The 24,181-nt window shown below is 47.2% G+C and overlaps 1 protein-coding gene across 2 annotated transcripts in view; it reads right to left on the reverse strand.

Annotated features, from left to right (window-relative positions):
• Positions 1-24,181, reverse strand: part of CEP89 (centrosomal protein 89) — a 1,308,678-nt gene that overhangs the window by 1,070,899 nt on the left and 213,598 nt on the right. For both annotated transcript variants that reach the window (XM_086945134.1, XM_086945133.1), the window contains exons 6-7: positions 16,344-16,455; positions 1,831-1,932 (exon numbers count right to left, since the gene is read on the reverse strand). In XM_086945134.1, coding sequence (XP_086801260.1) covers positions 1,831-1,932; positions 16,344-16,455 — 214 coding nt within the window. The remainder of the gene's footprint in view (positions 1-1,830; positions 1,933-16,343; positions 16,456-24,181) is intronic.

Below are 24,181 nucleotides of genomic sequence, written 5' to 3' on the forward strand. Positions count from 1 at the left end.
CTCAACCCCACTCCAGTCTACTCAACCCCACTCCAGTCTACCCCAATTCATTTCAATCTACCCCACTCAACTCCAATCCACCAAACTCCAATCAAATCTACTCCATTTCAATCTACCTCAATACACTCCACCTCACTCCAATCTACCCCACTTCACCCCACTCTACTGCACTCCACTCTACCCCACTCCACTCAAATCTAACCCAAACCAGTGTGCAGCCCAGGGAACTAAATTAGAAGCTTTTGCTTGGTTGAATTATGTGTATATTAAAACTAAAAACTGTATATTCAAGATGAAAATGTGGGTATTTTCAAAACTCATTATTAGGTATTTGGGGAATATGGGTTGAATTTTAGATATATATTTAAAACAGATATTTGTGTGATAAAATTCAAACAGCAGTGTGGAGCAGGTATTACTAATATTAACTTGCAGCTAGTGGCATTGCAGTGATGGTGGGTATGTGTTAAAAGCATTCCACATTGACAACACATTTTTTACATTACTGTTGGCAACCATGCCTGATGTACAGAGGTGATCAATGCTGTTCATCTTGCATATGGTGGCCACTATAGTAACCTTGACTCATGTAGTTACTATTACATCTCTAATAATATTACTAGCTCATTGAACATACATAGCTCTTATTACACAAAAGATTGGGGGCACCTGGAATATATTATTTTGCAGTTGTCAGTACTCCACCCAGATGTCCCTCTACGGGATCTGCAGGATGTAGTGCAGTGCCCAGAGCTGCTGACTCGGGAGCCCGGAATCCGGGTTCAAGTCTTGGCACTGGCTCAGCATCATGTGATTCTGGGCAAATCACTTAGTCTCACCATGCCCATGAACAGCACCTGGATACCCTCATGGGTGATAAGCCGGGCAATGTAAATCTACAAATTTAATTTAATTTTAATGTAATCCTCATGGAACAGTCGGATCACCAGGTATCTAAAAGACACTGTGGTCCATTTTAGTGGCAATATAGTGAGTTGTGAATACTTCGGTGGGACTTGGATTTTGGAGGGAACAGACTTGGTATTTCTCTGTTCATTTTTTGATTCGTTTTAGACTCAGAGTTCTGGTTGGCTGAGGAGCAGTTTTAGGTTACCACTGGCATTACAGATTAAAATAGTAGGCCATCCGCGTATAGCGATATGACAGGAGTGTGTCCATACAGCAATATACCTTTGGGTTATTCCTCTTTCCTCACTAGAATAGCCATGTTTTCCAGGTTTAAGTATCCTACAAATAGTCATAAAACTATTTCCAGTAGATCTTGTTCCTTGACTAGGCATATACCCTTAAACCTCACATTTGAGCACCTTATTGATTACAGCACAACAAATACCTTTCTACACACCTGACCCGCTGCTCTTTTCTTAACAGGTTCTTAACAAGTCCATAGTTCACAAAACGTCTTGAAATAAATCTGGGTCAGTCTAGCACGGTCTTGTCTGTAACAGACCATCTTTTCTCCTTTTTAAACTGACTTTATGATGATACTTTTGAACGTATGAATTTTAAGTAGACATTGTTCTACATTTCTAGGTCTGCACCATGTCTGTGTCTCAGATTCTCTGATTTATGGGTACATTTCCCCCATAATAATTCTACGTACGCTCCTGCCTGTTCGAATTTGCATGAAACTTATATGGTAAATAATTTGTCATAAAATAGATCTCCTTTGGTGAAATGGGAACTTTAAATGTGAATTTCTAACTATAATGTTAGTTTACATAAACATTTAAAAAACCTAATAAAATCAGTTTAAAATAAACAAGACAAGGCATTATACAGCAGTCGAACAATGTTAACATTTCTAACCTGAAGCACATCCCTCTGAAACATTTCTCCTGGGGGATCTCTTACTCTTTGGTGGACGAGGAGATGATGTGCATATCTCTAGAACAGTATCCTTCTTCGACACTAAAAATAATAACAAATATATCATGACAAAATATCCGACTACAATGTGAAACTTTTAGATACCACGGCTAAGCATTTCATAACAAACATTCCTTTACAAGTCTATCACAATGGCCAGAAAATGGTTAAGTTTCAAAGGACTTCGGCAGAAGACATATGGAGCTATCAGAAAGAGTAGAACTTTGTATAAACAATGCTGTGTGAGTTAATTTTGGTAATGGACGGAGGATACAGAAACAAAAATGGACAACCACATGAAATCCAGGGAAAGTGAGGCTTAAAACCCATCACCAAACTCATACCATTAGCAACCAGCCAAAAATAAAGTGGCAATGTTACAGTCAACTTAGGGTCTAAATAACAAATAGGGTAAAGACAGGCCAACCGAATATGGGCCAGGTGGATTATGAAAAGAGGGACAAACATGGGGAGACGTTGCGGCCTTACGGTCAGAGCTGCAGACTGGAGCTGGGGAACCAGGTTCAAGCCTCAGGTCAGCTACCATCCCAAGCTAACCACTTCGTTTTTCAGCCTTTCTTAACTCACTTGTTTATTTGTGCACTGCCCCTGAAATTTTACTTGTTGGGGGGGCATGTGAATTGTAATTGTACAACGCGCTGTAACAAAGCACTAGCACACCTACCTGTTTCTGATTGGAAACTTTTAGCACTTTTAGTGTCTGCTCCCCGGTCCATCACAACATCTGCTGATTCTGTGGAGGGAGCGCGACGCAATATTTTCCACACTTCCGGTGGGATAGTCTCGGTCGCCATTTTCGAGCGAAGGTGGTCTAGTCATTAATAAACTCGTTATAAATGGAGGGATGGGTGCCGGCGCGCAGTGGGCGCGCCGGTGGTGCGCCAAAGGAAAGCCCATCTGCGCCCCTGTCTGCGCCCGTCCGCGCCCATCGCCAGTCATGCTACCAGTTTAAAACAAGGTAGGATGCTTTCAGCTAAGTACTTGCTAGAGCAAAATCCTAAGAATAATTGTGAACAGCACATACATGTGGATAAAATAATAGGTCCTTTATCATGCTACAAATGCAAGATTCAGATACCTTTCTGTGACATAGAAAAGGGAACAGATGAAGGAAAGGGAGATGGTCACGAGATGCACATCAGGGGGGGTCTGATTAACTCACGATCATTAGGCCAACAATCCCTAGAGGTCAGGGAACTGATCATGGATAATATCTTAGATTTTTTATGTGTAACAGAATCCTGGCTAAAAGAGGACTCCAATCCGGACATTGCGGTTGCTTTGCCACCAGAGTTTACAATGTGCAGGGTAGACAGAGAATGTGGTAGGGGGGAGGGGTAGCCGTTCTACATAAGAAGACTTTACAATGGAAAGTCTTTTCGCTTCCTGGTCTTAGGGGAGCAGAACATATGGGTTCTTGCTGCACCATTGATAATACCTTCTCCTTTTCTGGGGCGCTGGTATATCACCCCCCAGGCAATAGTAAGTCCTTCCTGGACTCACTCGGAGATGCACTCAGTGTGGCTATGCTCAGGTATGCAAACTTTACGCTACTCTGCGATGTTAATCTCCATTTAGAATGTAGTGACAGCCCAGGGGTTAGATCCTTCGTGGAAATGATTCATCTGTTCGGTATGAAGCAAATAGTCCAGGGGCCAACACACAGGGCTGGGCATACTCTGGATGCGGTTTGTACCAACTTCGGTCCACTTCAGATAGGAAAGCTATCCCCACAGATCTGGTACAACCACTGCTTCATTCCATTACATATTCTGACCCCGGACAAGGATGACAGGGTAAGGAAGACAGTGGTAGGGGCCCCAAGGAAGGAGTGGCAGCGCTTACTTACCAATACATCACTGCAAACGGTAGCACACAACAAGGTCCCAATCCTCACAGGGGCACCTGGAGTGGACTAGCTTCGGTTCCATAATTGGATGTCGTCGATAGGGGAAGAACTGCTTCCAAATGATCGTTCGGTTAGATCAAATAAAAGGAAACCCAACAGGGACCCTTGGTTCTCATAAGAACTAGAAGGATTACACCTGCAGTCTAAACAGTTGGAACGCAGATGGAGAAAGGGATACGAGGAATTTAATCGACAGACTTTAAAAAAGTTAGGAAAAGATATCACTCAGCCATTAAATCAGTAAAAAAAGGTATATTTCCATAATCAAATAACCATGGCAGAAGATAATCAAAAAGAGATCTTTACAATTGTAAAATCATTCATAGATCCCAAGGGAGTCCATGTAGAAATCCCTCCCTCTCAGAAGCTATGTGATAACATTGCAATTTACTTTGAAGAAAAGATTAAGGCCATACAAAAGAACTTCGGGACCCAGGACCACTTGGAGCCTTTGGTGGGACAGGTGTCTGGAAATAGAGAGGCTAGACCTGGCCTTCAAGCCTTCCAATTGGCTACCCTCTCCCAGACCAAGGATGCAATATTGGCCTGCAAATTGGGCTCACCATCGGATGCCTGTTCCCTGATGTTTCTACATCACATCAATGATATCGTGAATTCCTCACTTGCCACGGGGACGGTGCCAGACGAATGGAAATTTGCCATAGTAAAACCCCTGAAGAAGAAATTGAACATCGATCCCTCAAATCTTGCTAATTATAGGCCCATATCTCTATTACCTATTTTAGGCAAAATCACAGAGAAAATAGTGTACAAGGAGCTCTCTAGTTATGTAGAGTCAGCACAGATTTTACATCACCGTCAATCCGGTGTCCGACCAAAACATTCAACTGAGTCGGCACTACTCGAAATATCAGACACCATCAAATTTATTTTAGTTGAGGGCAAGAGGGCAGTCTTAACCCTTTTAGACTTGTCAGCAGCGTTTGATTCTATCTCACACAAAATCCTGCTAGACAGATTGATATCTTGCGGTATATAAGATCACGCATTGGCATGAATCCCATCCTTTTTGGCAAATAGGAAACAAGTGATCTAGCTGGGACCTTTCCTGTCACCAGTATAAGTCATCTCAAACGGGGGTGCCCCAGGGGGCTTCTTTAAGTCCTCTGCTGTTTAACATATATATGGCCCCTCTTGTCTCGCTGATTTCGAACTATGGGATCGAAATCACGTTGTATGCCGACGATACTCAATTGATCCTGTCTTTAGACAAGAATTCTACCGATGTGGAAGAAAATTTTAAATCCTGTTTTACAGCAGTTATAAAGTGGATGAGGGATAATCATCTATGCTGTAATACGGATAAAACAGAAATCTTACCAATCAGTAAAAATAATCCTTTTCAACCAAAGGATTGGTGGCCAGATAACACCACAGCGGCTCCATCGATGGTGGAGGTGGCAAAGAATTTAGGCGTGTGGTTTGACTCTGCCCTTTCATTTAAACCCCATGTTCTGTAAATGTTCGGGACCTGTTTTGGGCTCATAAAAACTTTGAGAACGCTTTTTAATCTGATCCCTTTGGCCGCCAAGAAGACAGTGGCGGTGGCTCTCATACTATCGAGGCTGGACTACTGAAACAGTCTCCTTGTAGGAATTAACAAAAATATCCTGAGGAGAGTACAGGTGGTCCAACAAGCGGCAGCCAGATTAGTTCTAGGTTTGCTGCGTAGGGCATCGGCCTCGGCTGCATTGAAGGCTCTCCATTGGCTCCCGGTCCATAAAAGAATCCTGTTTAAACTCTTTTTTTTTATATATCTTTATTGAAGTTTTCAGAAGAGCATCAAAACAAAACAATACAGCTCACAGAAGACAGACACTTAACGAAACCAACCAGCCGGTTGTCGTCCTGGCTAAATAGCACCAAACCGTTATACAATCTCAACAGCAGAATGACATTGACCTTCATTATACGTTATCACTTGATTCATGTATAAGGCACAAGAACTCACACTACCAAGACCCCCATGTGCTCAAAAGAAGCATAAATTAACAAGGGAGAAGGGGCTGTGATGTGGGAAGTGTGATGCAGGGGCGCTTTCACATGTCTGTTTCCGGTGCGTCCAGACTGGGCGTCGCCGGGTGTGAGGCGCCCACAATCTCCGGCTCCTCAAGTACAGGTCTTTTAGATACATATAGGGACCAGAAGTTTTTGGGCCTATTTCAGGGCGGGATCAGTTCACTATATGTCTCAGTCTGAGTGCAGCAAAAAAGCATACTATAGACCATTGCGTCGTCATAGTAGGGGACGGCCCCCTCATCCAGCACACAGCAACACATTGCCTAGCAATGAGAAAGGCCATATCCACGAGTCGCCTATGCGATTTAGGGAGCGGCTTAGAGTAACCCAATAGGGCCAAACGTGGGTCCGGGTCGAGCGTAAAGTCTGTGATGCGGTTAATTTAAACAAATTCCTCCCCCCAGAAGATAGCAACACCCAGACATTCCCAAGCCACGCGCACGAAATCTGCAACCAGTTGACCACACCTTTCACACTGCGGGATTTCGCGCAGTCCATATCTATGTAAACGCTCCAGAGTGTAATACACCGTGTTCAGAAACTTAAGGTGCACTAGTCTGTGACGTCCGTTAAGCGATATGCGTTTTGTACTAGTGCAGCAATAGTGCCACTTGTCATCAGTCAGTTCCACCTGCAGGTCCCTCTGCCATGCCAGACGGGGTTTAGAGTATGTACCGTCCCTCTCGGAGAGTGCAGCGCGATATAGCATCGAAACCAGCCTGGTGGGCGATTTGGCCCCCACTATCGCGGTCAAGGCCCGAACCTCCGGGGGCTCCACCATATCCTCGCCGAGTTGCCCCCTGAGTGCATGCCTCACCCTGTGAAATTGGAACTGCGCGAGCATGGAGGGCGTCTCCTCCCCGCTAACAACCTCCTCCCAGGAGTGTGCTGTACCATTTGCAAAGAGGTCCCCAACCGTATTATCTCCATCGTTCGCAACGCAGCAATGACACCACTGTCCCAACAGGGCGCCAGCCAGTGGCACCAGTCAATATGGGCCGATGGGAAGTATAACAGGTTACCCGCCTGTGCGTTCAGCAGCCACTGCCATGCGTGTACAACAGAGTTGAGAGAGTCCAGAATCGCTGTGCGCCTATCATGCGGTCGAAACAGCAAGGACGGCAGGGGAACCGGAGCAGCCACAATAGTTTCGATCAGCGTGTGCAGTACATCAAAAGGGCCGTGCATCCATTGATATGCATGCGAGTCCTGCGGTGCCCTATAATATAAGTCCAAGTCAGGGGCCCCAGTCCACCCATCGAATAGGGCAGGGTCAGTATCCGCCAGGCCACCCGCCACTGCTTGCCAGCCCACGCCAGGCGGACCATAAAAGATTGCAGACGTTGGAAGAAGGCCCCAGACAGTACCATAGGGATGTTCGTGAACAGAAACAGGAACCGGGGGAATATCACCATCTTCATAAGTGAAATTCTACCCATCAGAGACAACGGGAGTTTAATCCATCTATCAATGCTGTCCTCCAATTTGGAAGTGGCGACACCATAGTTCTACCTCAGGACTATTTCTGAATCTGTATGGAGACGGATGCCCAGGTATCTCACCGCATCCGTGGTCCATTGGAGTGGGTATTCCGGGTCTAAGCGCTTCGTAGACGTGGTAAGTGGGAACATGATGGACTTGCCCCCATTTCTCTTGTATGCCCGAAAGTGATCCAAACAAAACCACCTCCTGCAGAACAGGGGACAGGTTGATCTCGGGTTCCCTGATATAAAATAAAGTGTCGTCAGCATAAGTAGACACTATCAACCTGTAATTAGGAAATCAAATGCCTCTGTATCCATGATACTCCTGCAGAGCACATGCCAGGAGTTCCGCCATCAACGCATAAAGTATCGGGGACAAGGGGCAGCCCTGCCTAGTACCTCTGCCGATTGGTATGGGGTCTGTGACCAACACGCCTATCCGAACTCTGGCCATGGGGGCCGAGTACAGTGTAGCTAGCAACCGCAAAAATACCTCTCCCACACCCATTCTGCTCAAAACCAATCTCATAAAAGGCCCCTCAACAGAGTCAAAGGCCTTTTCCATGTCCAGGAAAACTGCAATCGCAGGAACCTCTGGGCGAGTGTGTTGCATAGCCGCAAAAACAGTCCGCAAATTATATGTCATGTTACGCGTAGGGACAAATCCGGCCTGCTCAGGGCCCACCAGAGTGGTCACCAGGGGGTGGAGTCGATTAACTAGGATCTTTTTTTGGGGGGGGAAAACCTTTATTGAGGCAAGTATAGGTTACACAGCTTTTTCGCCTACAACCTGTATAGTCAGGCCGGCAGCTACAACAGTCTTATTGAAATATAATTCTTACTGAGGGAATACAAGTCTGACACAGCAAGACGCCTACAACCCACCAGGGCCGGCCGTGTTAAATGCTATTGGGAGCTGTGTGAGGGAGCATTCAGTAATAATGGAGATAACGATGGATATAGGACAGAGAATGCTTGAGGTTTCACAACTTTTTTTTAGTTTTTTTTTATCAACTTCAACTTAACCGTGTAACCCGACAAACTGATGGGTCTAGCGCTGACTGTCCCTCCCCCTGTGTACCCCCCATGCTGGACATGTAAAAAAAAGGGGGGAGAAGGGGGCCAATCCTAAGAACGCAGGAGGGTGGGGAGGGAGGGGGTGTGACTGATGATTAGATAATGAATTAGATTAGACGCGACTATTAATACATCATGCTAAATGTACATCCATTAGGTTAGTGGGGACGCGATGAACTAGCTAAACAGCAAGGAATATAATGATTTCACCATGACTTCAACCCACATAGTTGAAATGAAATGTAGATCTCTAACATCGTAGATGTACAGCGGATGTTAATGAGTATAGGACAGGTGCTTCAGCGTGCAGGGGTGCAGGTAGCATTATACGTGACGGATAGGGCTTGTGTGCCGGGGTGAACTCTACGAGTGTTATGTACCAGGTGTGAGGCGCAGTGTCTGGTATTAAAGGGGCAACCTCTTGGTGTGTCGTGTCATCGTCCGTCTGAGTACTGGCCTGTAGTCGGATAAGGTACGCGGTAAGCGGACCCCATATGTCCTTGGGCCTTGATTTGTGGGGGAGGAGCTCCGCATAATTGTGCAGTTGGTCTTGCCATGTGATCATTGTAGTCAGCCAATCTTTAAACGTGGGTGCTCGTCCACGTCCCCAACGGCATGCCACATGCCGCTTCGCCAGGAGAAGGCCTAACGCAAAAAATTTACGGTGTCCAGTCAACTCGGGGCACGCCTGCCCCAGCAATGCGACCCTCGGGCAGGGTGACACACTCACTCCAACCATGTCTGACATGGCTGTAAATACCTCTTCCCAGAAAGTCGCCACAGCTCGGCACGTCCATGCAAGGTGGAAAAAATCTGCGCCTGCGGCCTTACAACGCAGACACCGGTCGTCATCCCGGAGTCGAAAGCGATGCAGCTTGGCTGGGGTGTAATAAAGCAGGTGCCGAAAGTTATAATGTACCAGTCTGAGGCGTGTCTCACCTGTCACTGCAGTAGTGTGCGCGCAACTCTCTTCCCATTGTTCATCTGACATTGGGACTTCTAGGTCGCCGTCCCAGTCATGTCTCGCTCTAAGGGTGGGAGGGGATGGGATTGCCTGTGTATGTTTATAGAGCATGGAGACAACGTGTTTCGGGGCGTCTGATTGGAGTAGAGAATGAAGGGGCTGGACTATGTCTGGTTCATCCGGAAAGGCTGGGGTGACCACCTTAACGCCCTGCAGTAGTCGCACATATAGAAATGTATCCATGACTAAGGGGGATTCTTCACCAAAAAATTGCGCTGATGTGCGGAAGCTGCCCTGAAGATATAGGTCACCCCACGTGTGGAGTGCCAGTCTCGTGAGCATTTTACGGCCTATTTCCTCACAGGTTATGCTAAGTCGTGGGTCGTGTGCTAGGGTCATAAGTGGAGAGTATAGGAACGGCGTCCCTATGGCTTCCACCAAGCTCCTCCAGGCAAGTACTGTACAGTCAACCGTGGTTGGATCTCGATCTACAATTTTAGCATTGGAGTAGAGGTAGCCCGATGGTTGTACCGGCCTCATGTAGCCGTCCTCGACCTCCAGATGTGCCTTGAAAGGGGGGGGATGAAGCCAGTATGCGGCAAAGTGGCCCTGCGCACAGTCGTAGTATCGCCGGAAGTTAGGTACATCGAATCCTCCCTGTTAGTAAGGTAGCATCAGTGTCTTCATGCCGATCCGGGCTTGTTTCCCACCCCAGATGAGTCGTGACATTTGTGAGTTAAGTGCACGGAAAAAATGGGCACCCGGATTATATGGGATATTAGTGAAGAGATACAGTAGTTTAGGTAACACTACCATTTTGATCAGGGAGATGCATCCCGCCATTGATAGTGGAAGATGAATCCACCTGATGACATTGTCCGTCAGTTTGTCCATAACTGTCCCGTAGTTGGCCCTAATGAGCGTGTTTCGGTGTCTAGTCACGTTTATACCCAGATATTTAATCTCCTCTGCCTCCCAGATTAGAGGGTAATCAAGGGGAAATTGCGTGGTTTTGTCTGTCAGTGGAAATAGGGCTGATTTTGACCAGTTGATTTGTATTCCTGCAATACCTCCGAATTTGGTAATCTCGCGCAGCAGAGGATTCAGATTTTCCTGAGGTTTATGTACGTAAAGGGTCATGTCGTCAGCATATAATGCTATAAGTAATTGTCTTTCCGGGTATATGAGAGAACAATGGTTGTGGTGTTGACGCAATTTGGCTGCTAATGGTTCGAACGCTATCGCAAATAGGACTCAGGATAATGGGCATCCTTGCCGCGTACCACGGTGGATCTCGAAGGGGGCTGAGCGGGAGCCATTCAGCACCACAGAGGCCTGGGGCTGACGATATAGTAATCGAATCCAGTCTAGGAAACTGAAAGGGAAGCCCATCCTTTCTAGTAGCGCCAGTAGGTAGTCCCATTCTAGCGAATCGAAAGCCTTCGTGGCATCGAGAAAAATAGCGGCCGCCTCACATGTGGGAGTTATGTCTTGTATCACTGCTTGAAGTGTACGCAGATTATGGGACGTCGCGATGTTTGGGACAAAGCCCGCTTGGTCTGGCAACACCAACCTTTCTATCAGCAGATTAAGGCGTGATGCCAGGACTTTAGCCAGAATTTTAATATCCGAGTTTAATAGGGAGAGGGGTCGATATGAATCACAAGATTTCGGCGGTTTGCCCGGTTTCAGCAATGATGTTACAAGGGCCTAGCGCATAGTGGTTGGCAGAATACCTTCATCTAGAGCCGTGTAGTACGCTTGCTGCAATATCGGGGTTAAGATATGCATGTAGGCTTTATAAAAATCAATTGGCAACCCGTCTGAACCCGGCGATTTACCTGATTTCATGGACATTATGGCGTCTGTTATTTCCTCCAACTCGATTATCGCATCTGTCTCAGTACCGGCAGGAGTGAAGCGTACCCCTCGTCTGACCAAGATTGTGACCCCCCTAGCGTAGTTGGAATATGACAAGAATACTCTGCTGGAGGCCCAGTGGGATGCAAACAATGGGGAACTACCTGACATTAAATGTGTTTCTTGAAGCATTGCAATGGAAACTCCTTGCCTATCTAAGTAGCTCAAAATCTGCCTTTTTTCCCTCGGGTTGTTAAGACCCCGTACATTCCACGAAATCAGTTGCAGCTGTTGGATAGGTTGTGCGTCTGTTACGTCACCCATCCCAATGGATACAGAAATGTGCAATATAAATGCATGACATCAAGGTTCATACAAGAAACAACGTCAACAGTGCGTCTAGAAACCCCATATCATAGTCTAGCACTCTCGACCCAAGACCATACCAGAGTTGTTGTGGTTATGTTCATTATGTGTCGGAACTCCCACCCACCCACACCGGCAACCCCAACCCGCCGGGGAAAGAGCATCCACCCACCCACCCACCCACCCCAAGCCAAGAAAACATAAAAAAACACCCCACAACCAAAAAGGGCACTACATATGTCCCTGCCCTCAGGAGGGAGGGGAAGTGTAGGGGTTCACCCATTGGGGGTCAAAACTAGGGGCACCAGACCTGCCAACCACCTCCCTTCTTACACCCACATTCGACCAGGCTTACCCCAGTCGATTCGTGCGGGACGGAGGTGGGTGATCAAGCACTTAATTATACCTTAGACCAGTAAGACTTAAAGCAGCACAAATACCTCACCAGCATACGCAGGTGTCAGTCTTCGCATACCCAGTGACCAGGGACTATGTGACCCCCAAGGTCCCACATATCAGTACATCAGGTTAGTCCTGTTGTGACAATGGTGACTGCGACCTGGAGCGCCGACGAGTTGACTCCTCTCTGTACTGTTCTTTCCTGCATTGTTTGAGGAAGTCCTCCGCTTGCTGTGGATTTTGAAACAAATGGTGCTTGCCTTGATGGGAGATTTTTAATTTTGCCGGGTACAGCATGGCATACGGGATCTCCTGCGCTTGTAGTTTATTTTTAACCCCTGCAAATTTGCGTCTGGCTTCTTGGACGAAGGGGTAAAATCGGGGAAAAAGGACAGATTGCGTTGCCATGCTTTACAGTCCCCAGCTCCCTTGCGCGTCGCAACACTGCGTCACGGTCTCTATAGTTCAGAAAGCGCGCAATGATGGGCCGTGGTTGGGACCCGGGAAGGGGGGGCGAGCGGCCAAGGATCTATGGGCTCTCTCAACGATGAGGTGGGGGGAGAATGATTCTTTTCCAAACAGCTCCACTACTAGGTTTTCAACAAAGAGCTCCATCCTCCCGGTGTTGGTGGATTCTGCAAGGCCCAAAATACGAATAGTACGGCGGGACCTCGCCTCCAAATCCTCATTCTTGTCCGCTATTATTTTTAGCAGCCTGTCCATTTGAGTGACTTGTTTGTTGGAAGATGTAGCTCCGTCTTCCAATGTCAAAATCCTGTCTTCGGCCTCTTTAATGCGAGTGTCATGATGTTCCAACTTAGCCACCACACTGTCCATGCGTGTATTTATGTTGTCGATTTTGGAGTCTATTGCGACAGGCTTTGCTTCATACCCAACAAGAGGGCTTTCCAGTCCTCCTGTGGGGCCGATGTGGTAGGGCTGCCCCCCTCTTCCGGCGTAGTTTTTGAAGACTTCTTGGCTTCAAATGGGATTTTCGACTGTCTGGCATCGCTGCGGCCCATGTCCCGCCTCGGCGTCCGCGATGCAGTGGAAAGAGTGGCCGCCAGTTCTCAGGAGGGTTCGGGCAGAAGGGGGGGGGGGGGGTTGACGCCGGCCAGGCGGGAGAACAGGGTGCGGGCCGGAGGTCGTCGTGTGTGTCTAGCTCCAGTCGAGCATGGGGGGCTCAGGGCCAAGAGGTTTCCGCCAGCGTGGTGAAGAAATGCCGCCTGTTATCGAGTTATGGATAGGAGATCCTCAATGTCTGTCGTGGGTCAATACCAGGGGAGTCACATATACACAAAGAAGGAGGCCGCGCAGGGAGGGCGCCTTCAGTCCCAGCAGTTTAGTGAGTAGGATGAGTTATCAGGCCTTCGTGGACAAAACCTTCAGCAAATATCCAGTTCCCAGGAGGGTGGAGAACAAGCAGCTATTAACAGGCCCACGTTATTTTCCAGGCGCACTCCACTCTCAAAAGGAGCGCTGGGTTAAAAAAAACACCAAAAAAAACAGGGGAAGCGATTACATTGCGGACCGATGTCCCACGCAATGGCCGCCAGTGGTTCAGGCCCTGCACAGATCCAAGCCCAGACCACCGCGGGGAGGAGGAAGGAGCCCAGCTGACCTATCGGGAGTACGAGAAACAGTTTGAATGGCGCTACGTTCCAATGGGAGGAGGGGTCTCCCCCGATGGTTTGTTGCCGGACAGCGATGACGGGGCAGTGGCGGTGACGGGGCCACTCATGGAGAATGTACGCAAAGCCTTAGATGCGGGGGGGGGGGGTAGAGGTCTCCGGCCGTATCGCGTGGGGGGGGGCCGCAAGCAACCCGGTGCAGGCGTCAGCGGAGCCCTATTGCGCCCCACAGCAGTTGTTGGGGCCAGGTCCCTGCAGCCCGTGTGACACCGTGGCGGCGTCCCGCCTGCCAATCGGGAAGCCTCCGGGGGATGTAGCGGGAGGGAGATGCGGCACCACCAGCCAGGTGGGTTACTAAGGAGTCGTGTAGGCAGGCAACGGGCACAGGTGTCCCATCAAACACTCCCCACAGCGCGACCGTCAGAGTGTCAGGCCCTAGATCGTGCTAGGTTTCCGGCCTGGGAGAGTGTGTGCGCGGTCAAATTGTCCGTAGTACCAGGGAGCCCCCGTCTCCCGGCGCCGCTCACCTCCAACAGAAGCTAGGGTTGCTCCAGCGTCGGCGTCGTCCCCGGCCTTTCAAGTGTCACTGCACTTTCGGGGGAAAGCAGGTCACCCACGGCCGCCTCGTATAGGCCGCAAATCCCCGGACTTTCCCAGCAAGATGGGCCGAAGCAGGGGCTCGATCACACCAAGGTGGCTGTTCGCCCCAGGCTTGTCCGCAGATATCTCCGCCTCCGGTGGTGTTACCCCAGCAAGAGAGGTATCGCTGGGTGTAGCTCGGTGTCCCGGACACTGTGGAGCGATGTTCAGTCGGATATCTCTGGTCAGGATTACTGGAGGATGAGGAAAAGTGCTCGATCAGGCAGGAGCCTCACACCAGTGCGGCCATCTTGGTCTGGCGCCACCTAGCGCCCCCGATTAGCTAGGATCTTTGCAAAGATTTTCGTGTCCACATTCATTAGAGATAAAGGTCTGTAGGAGGCACAGTCGTCAGGGGGGCTTCCCCGGTTTGAGTATAGTGACCACAATCGCCTCTCGCATAGTCGGGGGCATCGTCCCTGAAGTACATAAGTCTTCAAACAGTGTGAGTAAATGCGGTAACAGTATATGCAAGAAAGCTTTATATAACGAAACAGTGAGACCGTCCCCGCCTGGGGCACTCCCTGCTCAATCCTGTTTAAACTCTTACTGATGACTTTTAGAGCCCATCGTCATCTGGGCCCAAGATACCTTTCAGTAAGATTCAGGCCTCATACCACTGTAAGAACATTGAGGTCCACCACCGCAAGCTTGCTCATAGTTCCGGCATTAACATTAGCCACCAGAGGCGGAAGAACAGCTACATTTCTGGGAGCAAAGGCCTGGAAAAGTATGCCTAGGGAGCTTGGAGTTATTGAACAAGAGGGGCAGTTCAGGAAATCGTTAAAGACGTGGATTTTTCGGAATATCTGATGCTTGTTGCCTAAACCTTATTTAGGTTTTGCCTTATATAGCTGATCTGTTGTTACTCACAGCGCCAGGAGACTCCGTTAGGAGTGGCAGTTGCGCTATAGAAAAACTACTTTTCATTTAATTTAATTTCAGCTTTTCTTGTACCTTTAACTCAAATTGTTAAACTTTTGCTCTCAGTACTGAGGGAAGGGGAAGTCACCCCCATGGACGATTCCCGATCACCCAGGAAAAGTATGGCGATATATATTCAGGCCGTAGGCCATATGTGCACTTTTCAACAAAATTACTAAAAAATAATTTAAATAAAAATAAAGTGAGTACTTCAGCTGCTACATGCGTGGCTCTTCAATCCACTTCACCGAAAAGGGGGGAAGGCTTGGCAATGACTGACAAATATAAAGGAAGGCTAAACAGTTGGGTTATCACATCCCAAACATGAACATCTGTGCCCCCTCTCATCCCTCTCCCCAGGTCTTATTGGATCACAATCAATTATTTTGTAATACATGGCAGAAAATATACTGAGCATTTCAGCTAAAGATAAGGACTGTTCTTCAGAACAACCAGACATTCTGGTGGAGTAATGTTCTCTATGCTGGAAGGAACTTCGTGAGAACATCTGACGTTTAGGCTGAGTCTAAGAGGCAAAACCTACAGCACTATCATTTATATCCAGATTACCGAATAGATACATTGATTTCTATAAGGAAATATTGAAATGGTAAGGAATGCAACAAGTGTGAGTGCTGAAAGTGTGGATTATATTTTGGAGGGCAGTTTTGGTACCAGCCGGCCCCACAGACCCGACATTAAAAGAGATAGGAGGAGTTGCTCATAACTCTGGAACAGTTCTGTGCTTTTTGTTGGTGCCACATTACCAGATTGTACACATGTGGCTTTCAGTAGCTTAGGGGTTTCCTTTGACTTTTGTAGTTTATTATAATCCTACTGTGAATCAAAGGTATTCATCTCAATGTTCTGTGATTGCTTAACAGGTACACCAGAGGCCCAAAGCAGGCTCCAAGACAGACTGAAGCACATTGGAATAGCTGCCAAAAAGCCTGCTCGACGTCAGGTTGGAAAGAGAGCCTTTGGACCTAGAACTAGCTAAGTTCTGAGCCAGCTCTACATCCACTGGTGGGAAGAGAGAGAGAAGTAAACTGGGAGGTGTTTTAATTTCACAACAGATTGTTTCATTCTTCAATTTCAATATGATAAGAAAGCAGAAGCAATGTGAAGGTTGAACATACCGTTCAATTGCACTGACTGTAGGTGATGGTTTGCAGAAGTCTGACGGACAACTTTGGGGCAAGACATTTCACTCTCAATGGCTTCCACACTTTCTGAAGCTTGAGATATTTCCTGGATAAAAACATTAAGGGTTGAGTTACACATGGTTAGTAAAATGACAGCTGCATCCAAATTTACCTTAAACATTTGAAGGTCTTCCCTATCCAATAATGATTTCACTGCAGCAATCTCCTTGATACACATCGAACAGTATGCAAGTATTATCAAAATCAAATACCCTTTAAGGCTGGTTATCCCACTAGTAACCTTGCAGAAACATTGTTACACTAACGTGGTCCCAAGCTAGGTGTAAAAGTCAAAGAATCGACACATCAAGAAAAGTAGGAATACATTTCACTCATTCAATCATCTTTATTCGATAATATAAAAAGATCATAAAAGCACACCATAAATAGTTCATATTAAAATTAATGCGAAATTCCGTCTTTTAAACTTACAAAACAATGTCATCACTTTTTATTTTTTAAATAAAGATGAGTGGCTAATAGCTTATTTAGGCCATTACCATAGTCACTGTTTAAAAAATGATGTATGTGATTCCCACCCCCCAGTCCTCTACTCCACACAATCGTATGCATTTGGGGCCAAATCTGTTGTTGTAAAGATTTATTAAAACCCATGTCCCTTCCTGTTGTATCTCCATTTCCAGAATAAGAAAATGTAGGTTTGTTTGTGATTTCGTTTTTACTATCACTGTCAAATCATTCCTAATTAGGGTCAGAATTCCCCCCTTTGCCCTCCCCTAGATAGATGGTGTTGCTTGGATCTGAAATGATCTAAACCCGTTAATAAATACTGAGTCCAGAGCCCATGTTTCTTGGAAATATACAATTTCCTGATCCTGCATACATTTAATTTTCACTTTTTTAATGATGATTTCTTAACTGCCAAAGACAGACTACTTGTGTGAGCCAAGGGATAACTACAGGAATACCAAAGAAGGAAAAGAGATATATACACTGTATTAAAATGTCCCTTATTTGCAAGAAGAGGCTCCATTTCTTAAGATTACTCTATGATGTCTTCGTTTTCAGAAACAAAGGTGTACAAAGACGAGGAGAGAAAGGATCATTCATAGTTAATTTTTCAATCAGTAAATGTAAGCAGCTCGTCACCGTCACGATAGTGCCAGGAAGTTAAAGCAGACTGTGAGCACATTGATATATTAAAAAGTGTTTATTGGGCTAATTTAGAGTGAGACCATGCCCACTGCATACACAGTGAATCTATTTAATGTAACGCTTACTCGATACCGGAAACTACGTTACTATTTTTCCCCAAATGGAAATTCCTCCATTCCATATTAAGCAAGTTAATTGGGACTTATTCATGTATATAAATATAAAACGTTTGAAAATGAATAATGAACTGAATACAAATCTCATTACCATATTTTGTAAAATGAAGCTAATAGTACTCAAGAGTACTTTAGGAGACCCACCTCCCTATATAGTGCACCACAATGGGGTACACCGTGCAGAGGGAGCGAGAGGACCCTTATTGGCTTACAGAGGCAAAAGCAGATAACACTAACGCTCTATTTTTGTGGTAATGTGGGCGGGCAGTTAGGCTTATCCGAAGCTAGTGCTAAGCATTTATTGTACACACCAAGGCAATACATTATATACAAACTCAAGGAATGAAGTTGAGACCAATTTAGAAAAATAGTACTTCTTTTTATATGAACATTTAGACCAAGAACTTCGGTAAAAGGTAAATACTTTTCGCAATACGATAAATTAAATTAAATACACTACTCACAGTTGTGTGCAATTACACACAATACATTTCCTAAGGAAGGAAAAAGGCAAGCAGAAAAGCAATTAAATAGTTGCTGTTGTTGTGGTTACCCTTTTGGAACTCGAAGGTTTGGGGCCAAGGTCCAAAAGTCAAAGCCAAGTTCTCGGGAGCTTCTCGGATTTTTGGGAAACAAGGCAAAGGGCGCGCGCTATGAATACCAGGGGCAACCCGCAAAAGCAAAGGGGCACTGACAGGCAAGTGTGAAGGCTCTCAAGGGAAAGTAGGGATGGCAAGGGTTCTAGAGCCGTAGGAGCACAACTGGATTGAAGACACCTTAGTCAGGCGGGCTGGGTGCAGAGATGTGCGGCTGGGCAACGGCGCACCAAGAAGCACCTTGTGGTCAGGAGCTGGCAACTTGGGGCGACTATTCTGGAGCTGCTGGGCCATTGCTGAGATGGGTAGCTCAAGTCCCTTGTTGGGTGCTGGCTGGCTGTAAAGTTGAAGTCCGCCTGAACTTGGCTTTGTCTTTTTTTTGTGCAGCAGCAGCAGCAAGGGGTCCGGTACTCCGGATGTTGGTGCATTGCAGGGCTGGTGGGTCCTGGGGCCTCAAGACTTGGTGCAAAGGCCGAGCTGACCCTCCAGAGCAAGTGTATCTTTGGATGGCATTCAGAGACGTCGGTTGGGCTGGGGAGCTGGACGATGCTGGGCCGTACTTTGCTGTTTTGGAGACTTGAGGCGGCATGGAGATAGTACCTCTATGTCAAGGGAATTCTTTGGCGATTTACGAAGTGGTGGTGACCCTCCGAGGTTTTATGGAAGCCCTGCAGTGATGGGACTAGCTGGAGGAAGGCGATTGTTGGGTTCTATGGTGGCAGGCAGGAGTTTGCACCCAAAATCCATTATGAGCTCTACAGTTCTTGGTCCAACCACGTGTCATCATTCTTCTTCTCCTTGTGTATGTGGAATCTAAGTTCAGGGTCTGGGGATACCACCTAAATACTAAAGGGGTGTTTACAAGGGAGCGACAGGTAGTGGCCAATGGGCTCCTTACCTGAGGTTGTTGTTGTTGTATAGCTTTATTTCGAAATATTTCATTTCATAAAAGCATTACAATAAAAAATCAATGTGAACATGAAAACAGTTATACAATTTGGCCATCATAACTGACAGATCTCAAAAGGACAATGTAAAATATACAACATAGTAAATAACATCCATTCTAAAAGCATTTATACAAACACGTAATTATCATCTTTGGAAAAAATAAAGGAAAAGGGACGCAACAATAAACAGCTGGGCCGATAGAGTGTAGGTTGGCACCCTTACTGGAGGATCATTCTCCTCGCGGTTCTTATCCTCCAAGCCCACCCCAAGAATTTTGCCAGGCCACAAGCAAGCAGTGGGTGAGGGTCTGATCTTAACAGCTGTAGGGCCTCCGAGTGTGACCTAGTGCCCAGCCTCGTGCAGAGCGGTTTCAACCTTACCTGAGGTGTCTACAGCCTTTATACGCCCACCTCCGGTGGGACGGGGACATAGTCCTAGCCCTGATTGGAGAAGTCCCAGTATCGTCAAGATGGAGGCACCTGAAAAATGTGCTTCACCGTGCCTCCAGAACCTGAGGGGTGTGGTTGGCAGAGGGGGCACACCTCCTATGCTTTCTAAGTTTTCCCACCTCTCTCCCTGCCAAAAGGGGTGAGGGCAAGAGGCGGGCTACTCCCCTATCAGGAGAGGCTGGGGGTCATGTTTCAAAGACTGCAAGGCCTTTGAACCTTCCTCCCACATATGGCTCTTCTTGTCAACACCTCTGCCCAGGACAGGCGTTGTTCCCAATCTCTAAGTACTCTGGTGCTCATTCCATGAGGTCAGAACTCTGTCTGATGGTGACAGGTTGGCTAAGACCAGTCGGTATCCACACTAAGTGTTTGTAGGTTTCAGGGGAGCCCTCTAAGGGGTCCCCTGAGTATAATTGTCAATAAATCTGACACTGGAGTGCAGCTTTACTAAGACAAGATATTTGGTATCAAACATCCCATAGCACAATGAAGCCATCACGGAGCTGGCGAACTCGTAATGACGAGTGTCCAGCCCATGTACTCTTCTCTGTTCACTTACATTATCCAAGAATCAACATGGATTTGCAGGGGAATATCTGCTCATGCAGCTATTTCCTCACATGAGATATAGTGCACCCTACCCTAGGGCTATAAGGCCTGCCAGAGGGGATTCTTATCTATATCCCATGCAGTGGTTGTAGGCATGGCACACCGAGAAGTGTGACATGTCAACTCTTCCGTTTTGTCTGTACCAAGGCACGCAGTCTGCAATTGCAGGGTGCATGGCCTTGGTGAGTAGACCCTAGGGTGACACAATCTGTTTTTCTATCCTTGGGGTCCCTCTTCAGTGTCAATGCCTTAGGTACCAGGGGTACCATTTACTAGGGACTTACAGGGTGTACTGAAGGAGAGCCAATTGGAAAACAAAGCGTACAGTTTAGTGAAAGAGCTTCTGGCACAGGATACATGGATGACAGGGATCCTGTGCACTTACAGTCGAAATTACATCAACATACAACAAAGGCACTTTCATACAGGCAAAATTCACGTAATAACCTGCATTTATCACCACAGACTGAGGTGAAAGATCCACCTTTGTGCAGTCAAGAATCACCATCAAACTGGTAATAGGGACACTGCAGAGGACCAAGCTTTAGGCCAGTCGTGAGTCAGACTTTCCGACAGAGGATCTTAATCACACTTAATACGCAAAATGCTACCAATCCCTTTAACCCCTTCGATGCTCATGATGAGTTCAGCTCGTCATGAGGCACGGTTGAGCTGTGCTGATGACGAGCTGAGCTCATCATGAACAACTGGAATCAAGGATCTGCAGCACAGGAGGGGAATTGCTGCAGCAGCGATGGTGTTAAAGAGTCTTTGGTTTCGTTTATCAAACCTACCGCTCAATCCGATGTAGCTGTGACTCTGAACGGTAAGGTTTACACAAAATAACAAGTGTAAAGCATTTAAACAACACCAAAACAATTGAAGAAGAAATCAAGAGCACACCAAAGAAATCCAACACCTATGTATAGAAATAGACTGTATTCTTATGTATTTTGAGACACCACACTGAAAAAAGATCCACCGGAAGGTTCTGGAAATAATCAAACTTTCAAGGTATAGTAAATCAGATTATTTCACTCAATCATGAGCAAGCATTGGCAAATTCAACACTTCAACAATTAGAAACAATTTCACCAAGAGGTTGGCTAGCTGGAATGCGGTCAATTAAGAGTCACTTTAAACGACTGACTCCAGTAGGCAGCTAGGCAGGGGGACCGGCAAGGTCCCCAGAGGCAGTTACCTCAGTAGGTGAAGCAGTCCTCAGGCCCAGCAGTTTTTATCCATTGCATGGCTTTCCTATAGAAGTGACCCTAGTGCAAGGGATGAAAGATGCTGACGCTGCTCAAAGGATGCTGTGGATTTGATGCTGTTGACAGGTGTCTTGCTGCATCTACTTCTCGGTCCACAAAGGGGGGTGAGGTGGTTCTGGTCACATGGTCAACATCCCTCAACGTTCTCACAGTGCTGGCAGAAGTCCAGTTACCACTGGACTACTGGTCACCCAGTATCGTGGTCACAGGCCAGTCCTTTTTGGGTCGATAACTCGCCCTCTGGGGTTCCTAGCTGCACCAAAATGACATTCTAGAGCTTGGCGAATTTGGGTGAAGCTTTGTGCATCGGGTCCTGGTACTGCACGGCAGCAGTTGGTGGCGGCTTGGAGACTTTGGGCTACCAACTTGCCCCAGCAAGCTTCTTAGCTGTTGCGTCCTTGTAGGAAAGTGCCCCTTTTTGCATGGTTACCCCCCACGTTTTGCCTGACATCTGATGCAACCTGACTTGATGTGCCCTGGGTTCCTGCCAAACAGGTTACCAGGGCCTGTGTTCTTTCCCAAAACTGTACCTTTGTACCCACAATTGGCATATCTCTGGCCACAGGTAAGCCCCTTGTAAAAGGTACCATAGGTTACAAGGGCACTGTGACCACGGAAGGCCTCTAAGGGTTGCAGCTCCTATTGTGCCACCTTTAGAGGCCCTGTACCTTAACACCCACACATTTTAATTGTAGACTGCATGTTCTGGTGTAGAGAAAAATGGAGGTTGGGTTTCAGCAAACCTCGACTGTAATTGGGATAGAGAGGCTTCAAGTCGAGGAAGCAGTCCTTGGTGGTCCGGGAATGTAAATCCGGCAGGGGAAAGTTGCAGAAACGGGTGATTGAAGCACCCAGTCTCAAAGCCCACATGGGACCCTGCGACCGCGCCAGACGTCCATCACTACTTAGTCAACAAGGATCACAAGTGTACCAACGTTGTCCTCTGGCATTACTGTGGTCAACTTAAACAACTTAAGTAAAATACCTGCCTTGTATATATTCTTCGTTGTGTTGTTGACCTCCAAGTCTTCTGCATATATTATTTTGTGCCATTCACGCTGTTTTTTTACCTTATCGTGTCACTGCGCCGTTCACTAGCATGAGCTTGATATGTGCACACCCACTTTTGGGTTACTTATGCATACACTGTATTGTAGTGCTGATATAACTACTTCTTAATAAGAATCTACTTGTTTCTTACAATCTTTTTCTGGTCTCCCCCTTTTTTTCTCCTCTCCGATTAATTATTTCTATGTATTTGTCCTCTTAAATCACAGGTTGAGGCATTGTTGTTTGATTATACAAGTCCATTCTTAGACATTGTAAGTATAGTAAAGCCATAGAGAGTATATGGTCTGGGGGATGGTCATTACGAACTCCACACCTCCATAATGGCTTTACTAAAACCTGGGAGGTTAGGTATCAAACTTCTCAGCACATAAAAACCCCTCACTAATACCACTGTGGGATTTAATGTAAAAAGCACTCAGAGGGCATCTTAGAGATGCCACCTGAAAAACTACCAGCTATGGTGTGGTTCCTGAATAGCTAACCACAATTTGCCACCACTAAACAGGTTTCTGGACCTCTGGGTAGAGAGCCTCCACTCTCTGGGTCCACAAACAAAGCCCATCCTGGGCAGAGGTGTCATGCCTGCTCCCCAGGATGGGCTGAGTCCACGAGGTGGAAACTTCAAAGTCCTGCAACCTTTGGAAGCTGTCCGTGCCTTTTGGTGCCCCCAGCCACTGGCTCCCTCCAGTTCTGCCTCCCACTTTGGGCGGGGGAATTGGCGGGAAAACCAATCTAGGAAGAGAGGTGTACCCACCTTTTCCAACCCCACCCTTCAGGTGGGAGAGGTGGGGTGAGCACACATCTCTGTCCCTTCCATCTTGAAGATGAGGGGACCCAACCAATCAGGAAGAGGCTCAAACCCCTCCCACTGGAGGGTAGTATAATAGGGGGTGTATCCACCCCAAAGAAGGGACCCATTGGTCCACACCTGCATACCCCTTTTAACACCCGTAAATGTTGTATTTAGGGGTGACCCTGAACCTTGCCTCCTCAGATTTGAGAAAGAAAGAAGAACGACCGGAGAGCCGTGCTGTAGCAGGAAGAAGAGGACATCTACTGCTTTGGTCCAGGCCCTAACAGCCTGTCCAGACTTCAACCTGCGTACAGCGAGAACCCCGGCGAGTCCAGCTGCCAGCAACCCCCAGAGCCCGAAGGACCTGCCTGCACTCATCTAACAGAATGTCTACCATGAGCACCGGATTTGCTAAAGCCCAGACTCACCCACAGAATCCGGATCCAGGTGGCTCCACGATTCTGCACCACTCTGCACCCAACGTCTACGGCCCGAGTTCGAGTGGCTCAACACTATGAAGAGGTCCCCCCAGCGATTTGGACCTGGGACCTGGTGATCCCAGACTTCCCTTAAGCCAACACCTGCAACATCAACTTGAAGGGCCCCCCCGACCGCGTATGGAGCTGGTAAAGAAACCTGACGCAAAAAGACACCCCTACACCCCACGCCCAAGGCTTTGGGTGGCCCAACCGATGTTACCTCTTCAGCTGGTATTTGCCTTCAGGAAGTCTCCCTGCCCG

Source organism: Lissotriton vulgaris, chromosome 12 (genome assembly GCF_964263255.1).
Source record: "Lissotriton vulgaris chromosome 12, aLisVul1.2, whole genome shotgun sequence".
Lineage (NCBI taxonomy): Eukaryota > Metazoa > Chordata > Amphibia > Caudata > Salamandridae > Lissotriton > Lissotriton vulgaris.